Consider the following 14795-nt stretch of genomic DNA (forward strand, 5'->3'; position numbering starts at 1 on the left):
GCGGTGCATCTATTTTAATTTTTTCATTTAACCTTTATTTAACCAAGAAAAGCCCACTGAGACCCAGAGTCTCTTTTTTCAATGGAAACCTGGCCAAGAAGGCAGCAAAACAATCAATACATTACATAATTAAAACATACAGCAACACAATACAACATGATCCAGCCTAAAAAAAGCATTTACACTCCTCTGTAACAAGTCTCCCATATTTTAAATTCATTCAGTGGCACTAACATATCTAGATATTTTAGATTACATTTACATTACATTTAAGTCATTTAGCAGACGCTCTTATCCAGAGCGACTTACAAATTGGTGAATTCACCTTCTGGCATCCAGTGGAACAGCCACTTTACAATAGTGCATCTAAATCATTTAAGGGGGGGGGTGAGAAGGATTACTTTATCCTATCCTAGGTATTCCTTGAAGAGGTGGGGTTTCAGGTGACTCCGGAAGGTGGTGATTGACTCCGCTGTCCTGGCGTCGTGAGGGAGTTTGTTCCACCATTGGGGGGCCAGAGCAGCGAACAGTTTTGACTGGGCTGAGCGGGAACTGTACTTCCTCAGTGGTAGGGAGGCGAGCAGGCCAGAGGTGGATGAATGCAGTGTCCTTGTTTGGGTGTAGGGCCTGATCAGAGCCTGGAGGTACTGCGGTGCCGTTCCCCTCACAGCTCCGTAGGCAAGCACCATGGTCTTGTAGCGGATGCGAGCTTCAACTGGAAGCCAGTGGAGAGAGCGGAGGAGCGGGGTGACGTGAGAGAACTTGGGAAGGTTGAACACCAGACAGGCTGCGGCGTTCTGGATGAGTTGTAGGGGTTTAATGGCACAGGCAGGGAGCCCAGCCAACAGCGAGTTGCAGTAATCCAGACGGGAGATGACAAGTGCCTGGATTAGGACCTGCGCCGCTTCCTGTGTGAGGCAGGGTCGTACTCTGCGGATGTTGTAGAGCATGAACCTACAGGAACGGGCCACCGCCTTGATGTTAGTTGAGAACGACAGGGTGTTGTCCAGGATCACGCCAAGGTTCTTAGCGCTCTGGGAGGAGGACACAATGGAGTTGTCAACCGTGATGGCGAGATCATGGAACGGGCAGTCCTTCCCCGGGAGGAAGAGCAGCTCCGTCTTGCCGAGGTTCAGCTTGAGGTGGTGATCCGTCATCCACACTGATATGTCTGCCAGACATGCAGAGATGCGATTCGCCACCTGGTCATCAGAAGGGGGAAAGGAGAAGATTAATTGTGTGTCGTCTGCATAGCAATGATAGGAGAGACCATGTGAGGTTATGACAGAGCCAAGTGACTTGGTGTATAGCGAGAACAGGAGAGGGCCTAGAACAGAGCCCTGGGGGACACCAGTGGTGAGAGCGCGTGGCGAGGAGACAGATTCTCGCCACGCCACCTGGTAGGAGCGACCGGTCAGGTAGGACGCAATCCAAGCGTGGGCCGCGCCGGAGATGCCCAACTCGGAGAGGGTGGAGAGGAGGATCTGATGGTTCACAGTATCGAAGGCAGCCGATAGGTCTAGAAGGATGAGAGCAGAGGAGAGAGAGTTAGCTTTAGCAGTGCGGAGCGCCTCCGTGATACAGAGAAGAGCAGTCTCAGTTGAATGACTAGTCTTGAAACCTGACTGATTTGGATCAAGAAGGTCATTCTGAGAGAGATAGCGGGAGAGCTGGCTAAGGACGGCACGTTCTAGAGTTTTGGAGAGAAAAGAAAGAAGGGATACTGGTCTGTAGTTGTTGACATCGGAGGGATCGAGTGTAGGTTTTTTCAGAAGGGGTGCAACTCTCGCTCTCTTGAAGACGGAAGGGACGTAGCCAGCGGTCAGGGATGAGTTGATGAGCGAGGTGAGGTAAGGGAGAAGGTCTCCGGAAATGGTCTGGAGAAGAGAGGAGGGGATAGGGTCAAGCGGGCAGGTTGTTGGGCGGCCGGCCGTCACAAGAAGCGAGATTTCATCTGGAGAGAGAGGGGAGAAAGAGGTCAGAGCACAGGGTAGGGCAGTGTGAGCAGAACCAGCGGTGTCGTTTGACTTAGCAAACGAGGATCGGATGTCGTCGACCTTCTTTTCAAAATGGTTGACGAAGTCATCTGCAGAGAGGGAGGGGGGGGGGGGGAGGATTCAGGAGGGAGGAGAAGGTGGCAAAGAGCTTCCTAGGGTTAGAGGCAGATGCTTGGAATTTAGAGTGGTAGAAAGTGGCTTTAGCAGCAGAGACAGAGGAGGAAAATGTAGAGAGGAGGGAGTGAAAGAGAGGAGGGAGTGAAAGATTATTCCATGCGTCTGGTGCACAAGAAAAGGCAGTCTTGCCTAATACTGTGAATGTCCTGGGGACTTTAAGTAGCAACCACCTAGGTATTCTCCACAGCAAGTTTACAGATATGTCATCTACGACCTCAATAAACTCCTAATCTGTGTCAAACTCACTTCATATGTCAGTGTACCCTATCTAACTTTGAAAGCAAAGGCCACTGTGACACATGCACACTGCAGTCCTTGATATAAGGTTTCTGATGAGAATAGTTGATTGCGTTGGAACTGGGTGTCAATGTCATTAAGCTGAAAAAATAGCCACAAAGTTGCACACGTTTCAAATAGGTTAACAATGTTTGTTTTAAGTAATGAGTTAGATATGTAATGCACAAACAATTAAATATGACTCATACTTAGCTAATAACATACAAAACATGGCATACTTAGCTAATAACATGGTTTTAATGTACAAGGTGTCTAGATGAAAAAAATAATCAAATAGAGACATTGTCAAGAAGAAAAACCGGTTTAGATCAGTATAGCCTAATGCCTTACTTTGGCTTGGCTCTTGCCTTTCACTCTTCTTATCATTAACTATCCCTTTGATGTCACAACCCTGCCCCCTTCTCCCAGTCTGATGTCTGACAGCTATGTGATAAGCATATTATCATCATGCACTACTATTACTGTTGGTAGGTATAATGGCTGTGTATAAGGTGAAATGAAAATAAAAGCAACCTCCAGTATTGCCGTACTAATGTTGATACTGAGAATGTCCTAGAAACATTCACTGCTCTCAAGTACTGTGTGGGCTTTTTATATGACCTCGTTGAATAACGAGGGCAATGTTGGGTTGTAGGTGTACTTATTAACGCTCAGAGACCAACTGTCATGGGATTTATGGGCCATATAAGTAGGGGATTGGTGGAACATGTATCTGTACTAAGCTGAGCTGCCTGCGTGTCGGCCTGTCTCTCTCACAGTGACCCCCTACCCACCGCCTCAGCCAGGATTCAGTATATCAGGTGTCATTTCATTTCCTTCCGAGGACACATGGGTTGCAGTGGTGGAAAGGTTCGCCAAGGCACTAATGTCATGTCACTTTCTGTTGTTTCACAGTGTGGAGAGAGAAAGGGAAGAGAACATGGAGAAAATGAGGTGTAAAGGGATACATGACAGACACAAAGCAAATGCCTTATATAATGAATATTAGCAGACTCATGTTGTATTCTTATATAATTTTATGTTGTTTTTTTTAATACATTTTTTACATAAAAAAAATGTTACATGTTCTCTTCAACACACCTGCATAATTATTCACCATTACAATAAACAGTAATAAATTATATCAAATATGAAAACATGAACAATTATAATACCCTTCTAAGGCAAATCAAATGTACAGCTCAAATGGACAGCAAGCAAAGCTTATTATATGTTACATCTCTACCAGAATAATAACTTAGAACAGTGGCATTAGTTTGGCACAAAGGGAAGGCAGGCAGACTCACTGCAGCATGAGACACTCCAGGATTTTAGATTAAGGAAGTGGTTAAAGTGCATTTCCAGCTAAGGATCAATATGTTAAGCAATTAGTGTTCTTTACCTTCAATTTAAAGACAAGCAGATACAAGTTGTGCTAAAGTCTAGAGAAAACAGGTACCTAACATTGTAGAATTCTACAGTGGGATATATATCTAAAGCCTAGAGTAGCAGTCAGTGTGGCTGGGAGTACAGTGGCTAGTTAGGGACCAACAATATCTTACGACTTATAGTGCAATAAGGAATTTTGAAAGCAGCCCAGTAGAATAATAAATGAAAGTCTTGTTTGGTGTAGCCTCACATACAATGACGACAGACAATATTGTGCAATGCAAAACTATTGCAATCCATTCAAATATACAGACATTTTAATAAAACTACTAGTCCTCATCTTTCTGTCAAAGTATGGATACCAGTCCTTGAGGTATCATATCTTTGCAATGTGTTAATAATGTTATGGCAAAATACTGTATGTCAGTGAAGCAGTCCATTGGCACACTCTCACAACTAGGCAGTCTTAAGAAAGAAACACAGCAGTGCCTTCCAGGGCACTCCTCACTGTACTGGTTTGTCCTCGGTGACTTGACTTTCACTTTCTTCCTCGGTCCACATTTCATTCTCTCTCTTCAGGACTTGTCATCCCTTCTTCTTGTCATCCCTCTTTTTTGTCATCCCTCCTCAGGACTTGAGCCCCATGTGGGCCATCATCTGTTCATACACCGTCCATGCCATGGCAGCAATCATGGTCCTCCTCAGAGAACGAGGCACCCCACCCCGGAAGAACCCTTGAAACCCTTGCTCCTGAGAGACGGAGAGAAAGAATGGCACATGTCAACTACTATAAATCAACCCTGATGTTTTATTACATAGTGTGACACTGTTTGCAGGCGAGAGGTCAGCATATAAGGTCAGCATATAAACACATACAGACAACAGTTTAGCCTGACCCATATAAGAGCAACATCAGTATATTATAACAGTGCTATTGCCCTAAGTATAGTAACAACACTGTATTCAATAAAACACCCAGAGAGATAGTTACATTGTAAATGTATCGCACAGCGTCTGCAGTCCTCCTGTACAGATGTGGGCTAACTTGGACATGGGTTTTGACCACGTCAGCTGGCTGGGTGACTAGGGAAGCCAGGACCCCGGCCAGAATCCCACAGCTGAAGTTAGCCAGGGCCGCGTAGGGAGACGTGCTTATCTCTGGGAGGAAGAAACAGAGAGACACTATAAATTCCACTCCACACCAAACAATTCACATTGAGATGGATACGTCAAAAGTTATCAAATGTGGCTTCTAGTGAGTGTAACCAATACTACTGCTCCATGTTTATGTCATCGGCGTCCCCATACTGACATTTCAAAGTGATCACACACAAGTGAAACAAATACTAGTGTTGAGCATTAGTGTGGTGTTCTGATACTGACCCTGTGGCAGAGTGTTCTTGCCCTGGCTGTAGAACATGACATAGAGGCCTGAGAAGGGAGCATCTCTGAGGATGGTGGCGGTCAGCCCTGAGAACAGAGCTCTGGGTCCCTCTGTTTGACACACACTGCGCAAAGCCCCTGCCACGCTCACGTAGTTATACCTGCCACTCTGAAACAACAACAGACACTACAGTAAACACCCACACATTAAACAGTACTCATGTAGTCACTGTAATCATACAGTATATAGAAAAGTATTTATCTTTTCCTTCCTGCCCCTCCTACCTGAACATACCTCAAAGCGAGTCTTAAGGACAGTGACAGGTAGCATGCAGACCCCTGCCACAGTCCTGGCCCCAGCTCCCAGCAGCACAGACTCCATGGCCCCGGGGCCCTGCTCCAGGAAGTAGTGCTGCTTCAGAGAGTAGTAGGTGCTGAAGTAGATCCCTACGCCGGGGATGGTCCTCACAAACGACTGGAAGAGGAAGCAGAGCAGACATACTGTCAGAGTCATATACTCAACCCACAGATTCAACACAATTGATGTGTTTCTATTTATATTACTGATCATAAAGAGAGGCCAACTTACTGGTGAGACCCCCTTCCAAAGTCCTATGAGCTTCTCTGTCCGTACAACACTTAAGAACACAGTCACCATCCCCACTCTTGCTGAACTGAAAGAGCGTAAGAGAGAGAGAAAGCCATATTAACACGTCCTATGAAACAACCTAAAAGTTCTTTTTCAGTGTCTTGCAACTACGCTTCATTTCAAAATAGCTGACGTGACATTGAGTTGGTACTAGCATACAGGCCATGTGGAACCAGCATGAGTTTTATGACTCTTTGGACTCTCAATGTTCAGATCTACAATATTGCTTAGTCAATGAGGCAAGTCAATAGAGTAATGCAATGCTAATTGGTCTCATGGTCTAGGACAAGACTGTAATCTAGAGCCTAGAAATCGTACTACAAACGTAACCTCACCTGATTACTATGTGGAAGTGTGGACTATGCTGTAGAGGTGTTGACTGAGCCAGCAAAAGGCTACTCACCCAGGCTGCATGTTGCTGTGAAGGGTCTGCAGGCGGGTCTTGACCAGGTCCAGAGGCTGGAAGAGCAGGGTGGAGCATGTTCCACTGAGAGAGCCACACATAAAGGCTTTGAGAGCCGGGTGGCCCTGAAGGGAGAGACAAGCAGAGAGGGGAGGAAGGGAGAGTGATAACACCGATCACACACCAGTCATGGTAGAGTGCTCTTCAGCGAGAGCCGAAAGCATGATGGAACTTATGATTGTTTACGATGGAAAGCACCAGGCAGAGTGGGTCCTGGGAAATAGGACAAATGCACATACACTCGCTACAGTATTTCACATTACATAAATACCCACACAAGTAGTAAATACAAACATTCAGACTAAAGAATATGAGTGATTACAACACAAAGCAATGATTGAACAAATGTGTGTAAATTAACATGGGACCACAAAGAGAACAGGCAAAAGGGCAAGGACTTTCCATTGAACAACTAAGATGCACCAACCCATGAACACGCACACTATTCCCCTCCCTGCAAGTGTCACCCTACATCAAGTATGTGTTATAATGCATTATCATAATTGGCATGCTTAGTTCTTTAAACAATCTGCCAACACAAATATCAACAAAGAACTGAATGTCTGCAGAAAAAGCATCATATACACCATACCCAGTCCCTCCAATATTCACATGCTGTTATTACAGACAAAAAAATAAGACGCCACACACAGAATATACAAAACAATACACACATCCCTCCTACAGCACACATCCCTACCTTCCCCGGGCTACTTTTCAGTGGCTGATCCTGTTTTTCCTGCATTTGTCCGTTTTCTTCCCCTCTCTGGCTAAGCTGTTATGAACTGTGGTGGGTTGTCAGGGCAAAAGCCTCCATCCCTCTCTTCACTTCTCTATAAGCTTTCCTCAGTTTCCCTTCACAAAGCAGCTTAATCCACTGGCGTATGTTTCCACTCTCTCTCACACACAACCTCTCAATGCTGCTTCTCCTACTCTACCCCTCATCTTTCTGCTTCCAGCTAATCCACATCTCTGCAAAATGCCATGCGTCATACATTGTTAATGTCACTGTGTGTATGAGCGCATGCAAATGATTTTGTATGTTCTGGCTTCCATAAAACAACTTATCACGGTTTACATTCTAGAGTGTATGTTCTTAGGGTATGTGCTGCTCTAGAACTAGTGTAAAAGTGCTTTTATTTCCTTATCACTGGGCATGAATTCTAGTACATTTCAATGTCCTCGGCTCTGGTAAATAACTTGAAGCTCTGGTAAATGAATGGTAGTTCCTGTACTGTGATGTAACATTGACAACCTGTACTCTTTCGCTGGGACTTGAAACCGACACTTTCTCAACATGTCCCTGCCCCTCCCTTAATGAGGCTGCTATGGCAACAGCCCGCCAACAGTGCTTGCTGACCAATGGCAGTGTTGGCACAGGGGAGGCTTGGCAAAGCCTTGCTCACTTGTTTGGCATGTCTATGAAGATTTAAGGTGGCACACCGGAGTTTGACCTACTTCAGGGCAAAGGACAATACAGAACTTGAAAACATTGAATATTATAGAACAGCCTGAGAAAGTGCATAGTATGAAAGTGTACTGAAACTCTCATCAGGTTAGAGGAGGGGTAAAGACAACTGGGTCAATCAACTATGTCACAGAATGGTAATGTGATTAACATAGCGGTTGGATTGAGAAAGTAGTCCTGGGTGACCCTGATCCAAAATCACAGCCTGACATAAAATGCATGTGAAATCTTAACTGAGATATTAAATATTATAACCCAATTAAATATTATAACCATATCAAGAAGACATACTCAGCTATTCACAGTACAGTACATGTACAAACGTACTAGAATTATTGTCCTTCAGACTTTCATTATGGATCAAATACTAAATTATCTATAAAAAATCCCACTCACCAGAGACAGTTCCATGGTTATTTTGAAAGTTGAGAATAAATTCCAATCCAATAATGTTGTCCTTGTATGATCAAAATCCTCTTTTGTCTTTTCCTCTTTTTTAATCACTTTCTCAGTCCTTACTCTGCCCCTGTCCATTCAACTTTTCCAAACGCTCCTGCACAAGAGATTACAAGTGAAGATTTCAAGAATGGGCATTTCAGCTGCACAATCCATTACATAACAGACAGAATAACCTTTCAAAACTGATATAGAATGTTACAGGCTGTAACTTAAAGCACGGGTGTTTTGCAATGTTGATACAGTGTGTCCCTTACAGCAGATACTGGAGAGCTGCGTTGCCTCTGATTGATCTACCGAGGGGTTGGGGCACTCACCACAGCACAAACCCAATGTAGGAATCACCTGACACACACTATGGTTCCCATTTAAGACACACAGTTACTTATTAACTAATCAAAAGACCACCACCCAGCACATTAGCATTACATACACCCTGATCACACTGCACATGTTTCTCATGAGGGTGTGTGTGCACATCTGTGTGAGTATGTGTATATGTCTGTGTGTGGTGTGAACATGTGTATATTTGGAGGGGGGCCCTGAAGCCTCATGCTCTCAATACTTTTTGAGGAGGCACAGGAGGACAAATTCAGTTTGAAAGTGCTTTTTAGTCCAGGACTGTTTTTAACCCTTAAATCTTGATATACATTTTTTATGGAATATGTTCTGTCATTTCAAGACATGACTTTAAATGGGTACAGACAGACATCTATGTGACTGATTTTGTGATTGAGTCAAGTGACTCAGCACACATTATATACATTGAAACAGATTAATACAATGAATTACTATTATTAATGTAACACAGACATCGCCAAATGACTAGGTGCAAACTCATTCAGCCAAAATTTAGCACTGAACTGGAATAGGAGTGATGATGATCCGGGGTTATAGAACTGTTGTACTTAAATGTAGAATCAGGACAGTACAGGAAAGACAGACAGGAATGAATTTGCACTCCCATGTCAACCTCTAATGTACATGTCGACTAACATTCAATGTAATTAAAACATATTTATATTAATTTTAACAAATATGAGCAACATTTATCACAGGTCTCACACTAGATCATTTTCAATCATGTTAAACAGAGGCCTACAGTGACCTTCTTTGGAACTATATGCACCTCAGGATTCCCACGCCGTTATTTAGGCGTTTATGCCTCGTTCTCGTGAGAGCCGGCACTAGGAAACTCTGACTTGGAGCTCTGAGTTTCCAATTTGAATGTACCAGAATCAACGAATAGTAAGCTCCAATACAAAACCCTAACAATCATGAACGGGATAGTTGTCAGAAGCCTTTCCCAGTCCAACAAAACATCTACCGAAAATCGTACGTCTAATACTATTTCAATTAATTAGAATGAGAACAAAACCCGAAGACAAGCTTGTTACAAAACGTGCATAATGAGAATAGAAACTCACATTTATAAAATGTAGAGCAAAGCATTGAACTGGAGAATGGACAAAAGATGTAAATCAACAGAAACAGGTATCTGTAATTATTTGATTAAACAATGATAAACACGTAAGGGCCATTCGCTGAAAGAGTGTAACATACAATAGTCCGTTGAACACAATATACAAACGACATTCAGTTCTCACCCAAATCTGTCCATCCGTGTGCAATATTCTGTTTAAACCGGTTGAGACTTGCTTCGTTATGCCGTTTGTCCTGGAGAACCATTGCAACTGGGATTTTTTTCCAGAGTCAAGACTGTCCTCTTGTGGTCATGTCTGAGATCACGTTACTAAAAAAATAAATACTACAGGACAATATTAGATCAGATAGTCTAGTGAATTGCCAGTATAAAGCGGCAATCAGCAGTAGACACACTAACTCGAAATCCCAGCCCGTTGCAGTAAACAGATGAGGGATGGGGCTGGAGGAATGTAACCACTCAAATTCATAGACAAAGCTATGGATGCAAGGACTAACCATCCATGATAACATTTTTAACCATGTTTCGAGGCCATTTGTTGACATTTACTTTGAACTAAGCTCATAAGGAATTTGTAGGTTGTTTTCTTTAAGAAGCAATATGTCAAATGTAGCAAGGTACAATTGTATTTTTTTTTTTTTTGGGGGGTAGTATCTGCTGATTGCCCCATTATGGACATAAACATTCTCAGGAGTCAATGGTTGCAGTTTAGGAAGCCATCTTTATTGCAATAATACCAACAATACACAACAAGATTTCATTTCAGAGCTGCAGAGAAAATGACGGTACAAAATGTAGATTTATTTTCTCTTCTTTTTTGCTTCCAAGTGCGAGAGAAAGAGAGTGATCCTTTGTCTGTTATCCATCATTAATAACAAATTCCTCACTTCCCAGCAGTGTGAGCAAAAAAGGCAACCCTGAGCACAGCCTGCAGGGGTCAGTTCACCCAGACCGAAAGCACATTCACTCATCTACCGTCACCCCATCCCTTAAATACATGGGATAAACACCTGGCCAGGCATTTCAACAGGGAGTCATCTTCCCAATCTTTCTGTCAGAGTAAAGATGCCATCAGGATATCATGTGATGTGTTAAGACTACAGCGCTGCAGAACGTAACAACGTCCCACTCATCCCAACATGCTTTATTCTGTTCAACCACCCCTATACCCTGCAAAGCAGAGCTCTGAGAATACAGCGTTCGTGAGTAATAAAGTACCCCACCACCCCTATACCCTGCAAAGCAGAGCTCTGAGAATACAGCGTTCGTGAGTAATAAAGTACCCCACCACCCCTATACCCTGCAAAGCAGAGCTCTGAGAATACAGCGTTCGTGAGTAATAAAGTACCCCACCACCCCGTAACCGTCGCCCTGCGCATCAATAAAAACATTGATAGTAAAGAAATGCAAATAAAAAAAATCTATACCTGGATCCAGGAAAAAAACAACCTTGAACAGTAGAATTTGACTGAGAGGCTTTAGTGTGTGTTGGCATGAATAGAGCCTGCAGGAGCCTGCAGTTTCTCTGAATTAGTCTTTTCTTGTTTGAGGTGTATCTGCTGTCTATCAATGTCTTCATTTAATGCACAAATGCAGTTGACTATCATTTCAAATCCAGAGTCCTAAATCTCAGTGCAAAAATAAGACAATTTGGCACAAATCAAATTCTCCAATTCTGTGTGTGCTTTCGTGTGTGTCTATAGTTGTATCCTTTTCTTAAGCCCAAAAGCATATTCATGTTTTAAGTACTATACGCAGCTGAATTAATACGGTACAATTGAGCACATAAACCTCCATTATAAACTGAGGTGAGAGCGAGCGAGAGCCATAGACATGTAGTACTTTCATACTTAACCATTATAAAAGCTATAGCATAAAATACAAATCTATAGATTGCGATATTACTTTGGTCCCCTCGAGTAATCCTTCTTCATTTATATTTCTTTCGTTCGTTCTTGCTTCAGTTAGAAAAAGATCCCCAAAACAGGACTATTTCTAATGGAATGTTTCCTTACAAAAATATCATTCATTTAAAAAAAATTCCCAGAGAATGAAGCAAGAGAAAATAAATTTGGCCCACAAGTTCATATGAGTTATGTCAGTATGGCAATTGTCTGAAGTACTGTTGTATTGGCTTATATGGAATACAAGTGTACAGAGATTGTCAAGTCTCTTATTAAAGAGAGACTGAGGTCTGGCTGTGAAGTACATTTACTGCCTCTAAATCATATAGTATCATGATGTTTGTGTCCCTCTAAGTGTACTTTATGTGGTATGTGTGGGTTTGTGTGTGTTTGTGTGTTGTGTATGACTGTTGCAGTTCCATCCTATGGAAAGCAGGGAACACTGTGGCTGTTCATTCAGTCTTGGGCTCGGGGGTCTCGCTCTTGGGCTCGCTCTCCTCGTCGCTCTCAATGCCTGCGCGGCTAACAATGCGGCGCATGGTGAAGGGGAGGTCCCCACGCCTGGAACAGACGGTAGAGATCGGTGATTAGGGCAGAGAGATCGTGACTGAGGCACAGCACATACCATGGAGGCCCTCTGAGGATACATGATCAGTAATGTAGCAGAGGGAATGAGTTTGATGCATACATTGTAAATGCAAGTATGCTGTGTAGGGTGCTAGTACAGAAGGCTTCATTTACAACAGAGTTCAGTGCTTCAGCATTTAGTCCGGTTGGGTGATGTGTACGTACCTGAGCTTGCTCTTGAGGGTGCTGACCTCACGGTTCATGGCGTCGGCTGACTCAGTGGCGTCCTCCAGCTCCCTTTGCAGTTTCCTGCGGTTGGCGTTGGCTCTCTGGGCCTCCTCCTCAGACTCCTCAAGCTGCCTCTTCAACTGCTTCATACGAGAGTTCAGCTTGTCCGACTGTGTACACACACACACACAAGCATTAGCATCAGGTACCAAGGTGGATGCGACATATAGGTGGTGGATAGGGTGAGATCCAAGATAATGTAAAGTACAAAGAGATCTAGTGTGAAAGCTTTATATAAATGTACTCAATTAAAATCATTCACATACATTCAAAATAGAATCACACAGGGGAAAATAGAGACTAAGTTTCCTGGTGTAAAGCTGTTGGGCTTGTGTTGAAACTTGTTTGAGTCCTGACCTGGTCTTTGTACTGCTCTGTGTTGCGTCTCTCGTCGTCCACCGCGAGGACGACCTCCTTTAGCTTCTTCTCTGTGCGGCGCACCAGCTTGGACGCCTGCTGCCTCTCCCTGTGGAAACATACATTTGGGTCACATGGACAGGCTGAAACGTCTACTTAACTTATCCATGGCTTGTGGGATTTTCACCATCTGATCTCACCCATGCTGCAATTTCAGTAATTTTATGCATCATGGAGAGCACATGAGATGTGGGTTCTGAATGAGGATGCAGGTGGTCTAAGGTCAGGCTCAGACCCACTCACCTGGTCTCGATGTCCACCTGCTCCTCCAGCTGGGCGATCTTGGCCTCCAGGGCGGCAATAGTGGCCTTGTACTTGGACTTGACAGTTCCTTCTAGCTCCTGCAGCTTCAGCTTCAGCTCCTTGTTCTGGCGCTCCAGCTGGGAGCGGGCCCCCTCCAGGCGCTGGGAGGTACTGCGCTCTGCCGTCAGCTCCACAGTCATCTGGTCAGTCTGACAGAGACAGGGGGTTAAAACTGCCTGACTCACCTCATCATTAGAAGTACACTATCCCAGTCTGTACACATGGGGCATGAAAGTCACTTGCCGTCCTTGGCTGTCCTACCTGCAGCAGAGCTCTCTTCAGCCTATCGTTGACCAGCTCAGTGTTACACTGCTCCTCCTCCAGCTCCTCCTCTAGCTGTGCAATACGAGCCTCCAGTCTTCTTTTTTCCTCCGCAATCAGAGCACTGAGGGGAAGAGGAAAGGTGGGAAAGAAAGATTGGGAGAGAAGAACCAGGGATAGACATTTGGGTCATTAGAAGCAGAGATAAACAGTAGGTTATGAAAGCTTTTGAAAATGGTTCCTACTTCTTGGCGGCCTGGTTGTTGATCTCATCCTGCAGCTCGTCTCGCTCTTGCTGGGCCTGTCTCTTCACACGCTCTGCAGAAGCCAGCTCCTGGGGGGATGGAGTGAAGCAGAACCAAAGTGTGTGCGGGGGACAAATCCTAACTTGAGATAAGTTCTCATAACTTTCCACATTAATCAGGATTTCAGTGGAGGATTTGTGCAAAAAAGTTTGAGTTAAGTGCGAATACAGTTTCACAGTAAAATGTATAAAGACCTAGTAGTAGAATAAAACGAGACAAGTGTGAGATGCTTAGGTAAGGGGCAGCAGCGCAGACTGACCTCTGTCATCTGGATCATGTCGGCCTCCATGCTCTTGAGCTTCTTCTCGTTCTCCTTGGCCTGGGCCATGATCTCATCTCTGGACATACGAGTGTCCTCCAGCTCCCTCAGAAGCTCCTTCATCTGGGCCTGGTGGAGAGGGAGAAGTTCAAAGCATATTTCAAGCAAACTATTCACCAACTGCATGCATCTTGATTAGAGTAGAGTAGAATGTGGTCATGGTATAAAAACTATAGTCAGAAGCTGGTGATAATTTAATTGGTTGTTACCTGGAGCTTCTTAAGCTGTTTGAGGGCCTCATCACGGTTCTTGTTGGCCATGTCGATGGCTGCCTCCAGCTCCTTCAGGTCCAGCTCCAGCTTCTTACGGGCTGCCACGGCAACAGAGCGCTGCTTCCTCTCATCCTCCAACTCCAACTCCATCTCCCGCACCTGAGGACCAGAGCGATTCAAGCTTTCAATCACTGGACTACATAAACCATCATGCAATGGACATAACACAGTAAGAAACCACTACCTACAAAGTTACACCTGTAGCTACTAGTGTACCTGTTTGACCAGCTGTCTCTTCTTCTCCTCGCCCATCTCATCTCGTCCTGCCAGGTCTCTCTCGTACTGGGCCTTCATGGCCTGCATGTTGACCTCCAGACGCAGCTTGGCGTCCTCCGTGGCCTGGAGCTCGTCCTCCAGCTCCTCCAACTGAGTTCTCATCTCCTCCAGCTGCTGCTCCATGCCACGCTTGGACTTCTCCAGCTCATGTACCTGAAGGCGAACAGTGGAGATTGTGATG

At 44.4% G+C, this 14795-nt stretch overlaps 2 protein-coding genes across 6 annotated transcripts in view; both read right to left on the bottom strand.

Moving 5' to 3' along the window:
• Positions 1-3469: 3469 nt before the first annotated feature.
• Positions 3470-9955, bottom strand: LOC135555468 (mitochondrial glycine transporter B-like). Of its 4 annotated transcripts, none has more exons than XM_064987919.1 (8): positions 9866-9955; positions 8199-8355; positions 6275-6399; positions 5812-5896; positions 5518-5697; positions 5223-5391; positions 4831-4997; positions 3470-4589 (listed from the first exon to the last, which is right to left on the bottom strand). In XM_064987919.1, exons 2-8 carry the CDS (start codon positions 8334-8336, stop codon positions 4467-4469), a joined length of 987 nt encoding a protein of 328 aa, XP_064843991.1. In that variant the 5' UTR covers positions 8337-8355; positions 9866-9955; the 3' UTR covers positions 3470-4466. The 4 variants fall into 4 exon arrangements, with proteins under 4 accessions (XP_064843991.1, XP_064843993.1, XP_064843992.1 ...); XM_064987921.1 differs by lacking the exon at positions 9866-9955 and adding an exon at positions 9686-9704; XM_064987920.1 differs by lacking the exon at positions 9866-9955 and adding an exon at positions 8516-8608.
• Positions 9956-10403: 448 nt separating this feature from the next.
• Positions 10404-14795, bottom strand: part of LOC135555470 (myosin-9-like) — a 31277-nt gene continuing 26885 nt past the window's right edge. For both annotated transcript variants that reach the window (XM_064987924.1, XM_064987923.1), the window contains 9 exons: positions 14555-14767; positions 14276-14437; positions 14007-14135; positions 13688-13776; positions 13443-13566; positions 13122-13330; positions 12819-12927; positions 12399-12571; positions 10404-12167 (listed from right to left, as the gene is read on the bottom strand). In XM_064987924.1, coding sequence (XP_064843996.1) covers positions 12059-12167; positions 12399-12571; positions 12819-12927; positions 13122-13330; positions 13443-13566; positions 13688-13776; positions 14007-14135; positions 14276-14437; positions 14555-14767 — 1317 coding nt within the window. In that variant the 3' untranslated portion in view covers positions 10404-12058. The remainder of the gene's footprint in view (positions 12168-12398; positions 12572-12818; positions 12928-13121; positions 13331-13442; positions 13567-13687; positions 13777-14006; positions 14136-14275; positions 14438-14554; positions 14768-14795) is intronic.

The sequence above is a fragment of the Oncorhynchus masou genome, chromosome 15 (genome assembly GCF_036934945.1).
Source record: "Oncorhynchus masou masou isolate Uvic2021 chromosome 15, UVic_Omas_1.1, whole genome shotgun sequence".
In the NCBI taxonomy this organism is placed as follows: Eukaryota; Metazoa; Chordata; class Actinopteri; order Salmoniformes; family Salmonidae; genus Oncorhynchus; species Oncorhynchus masou.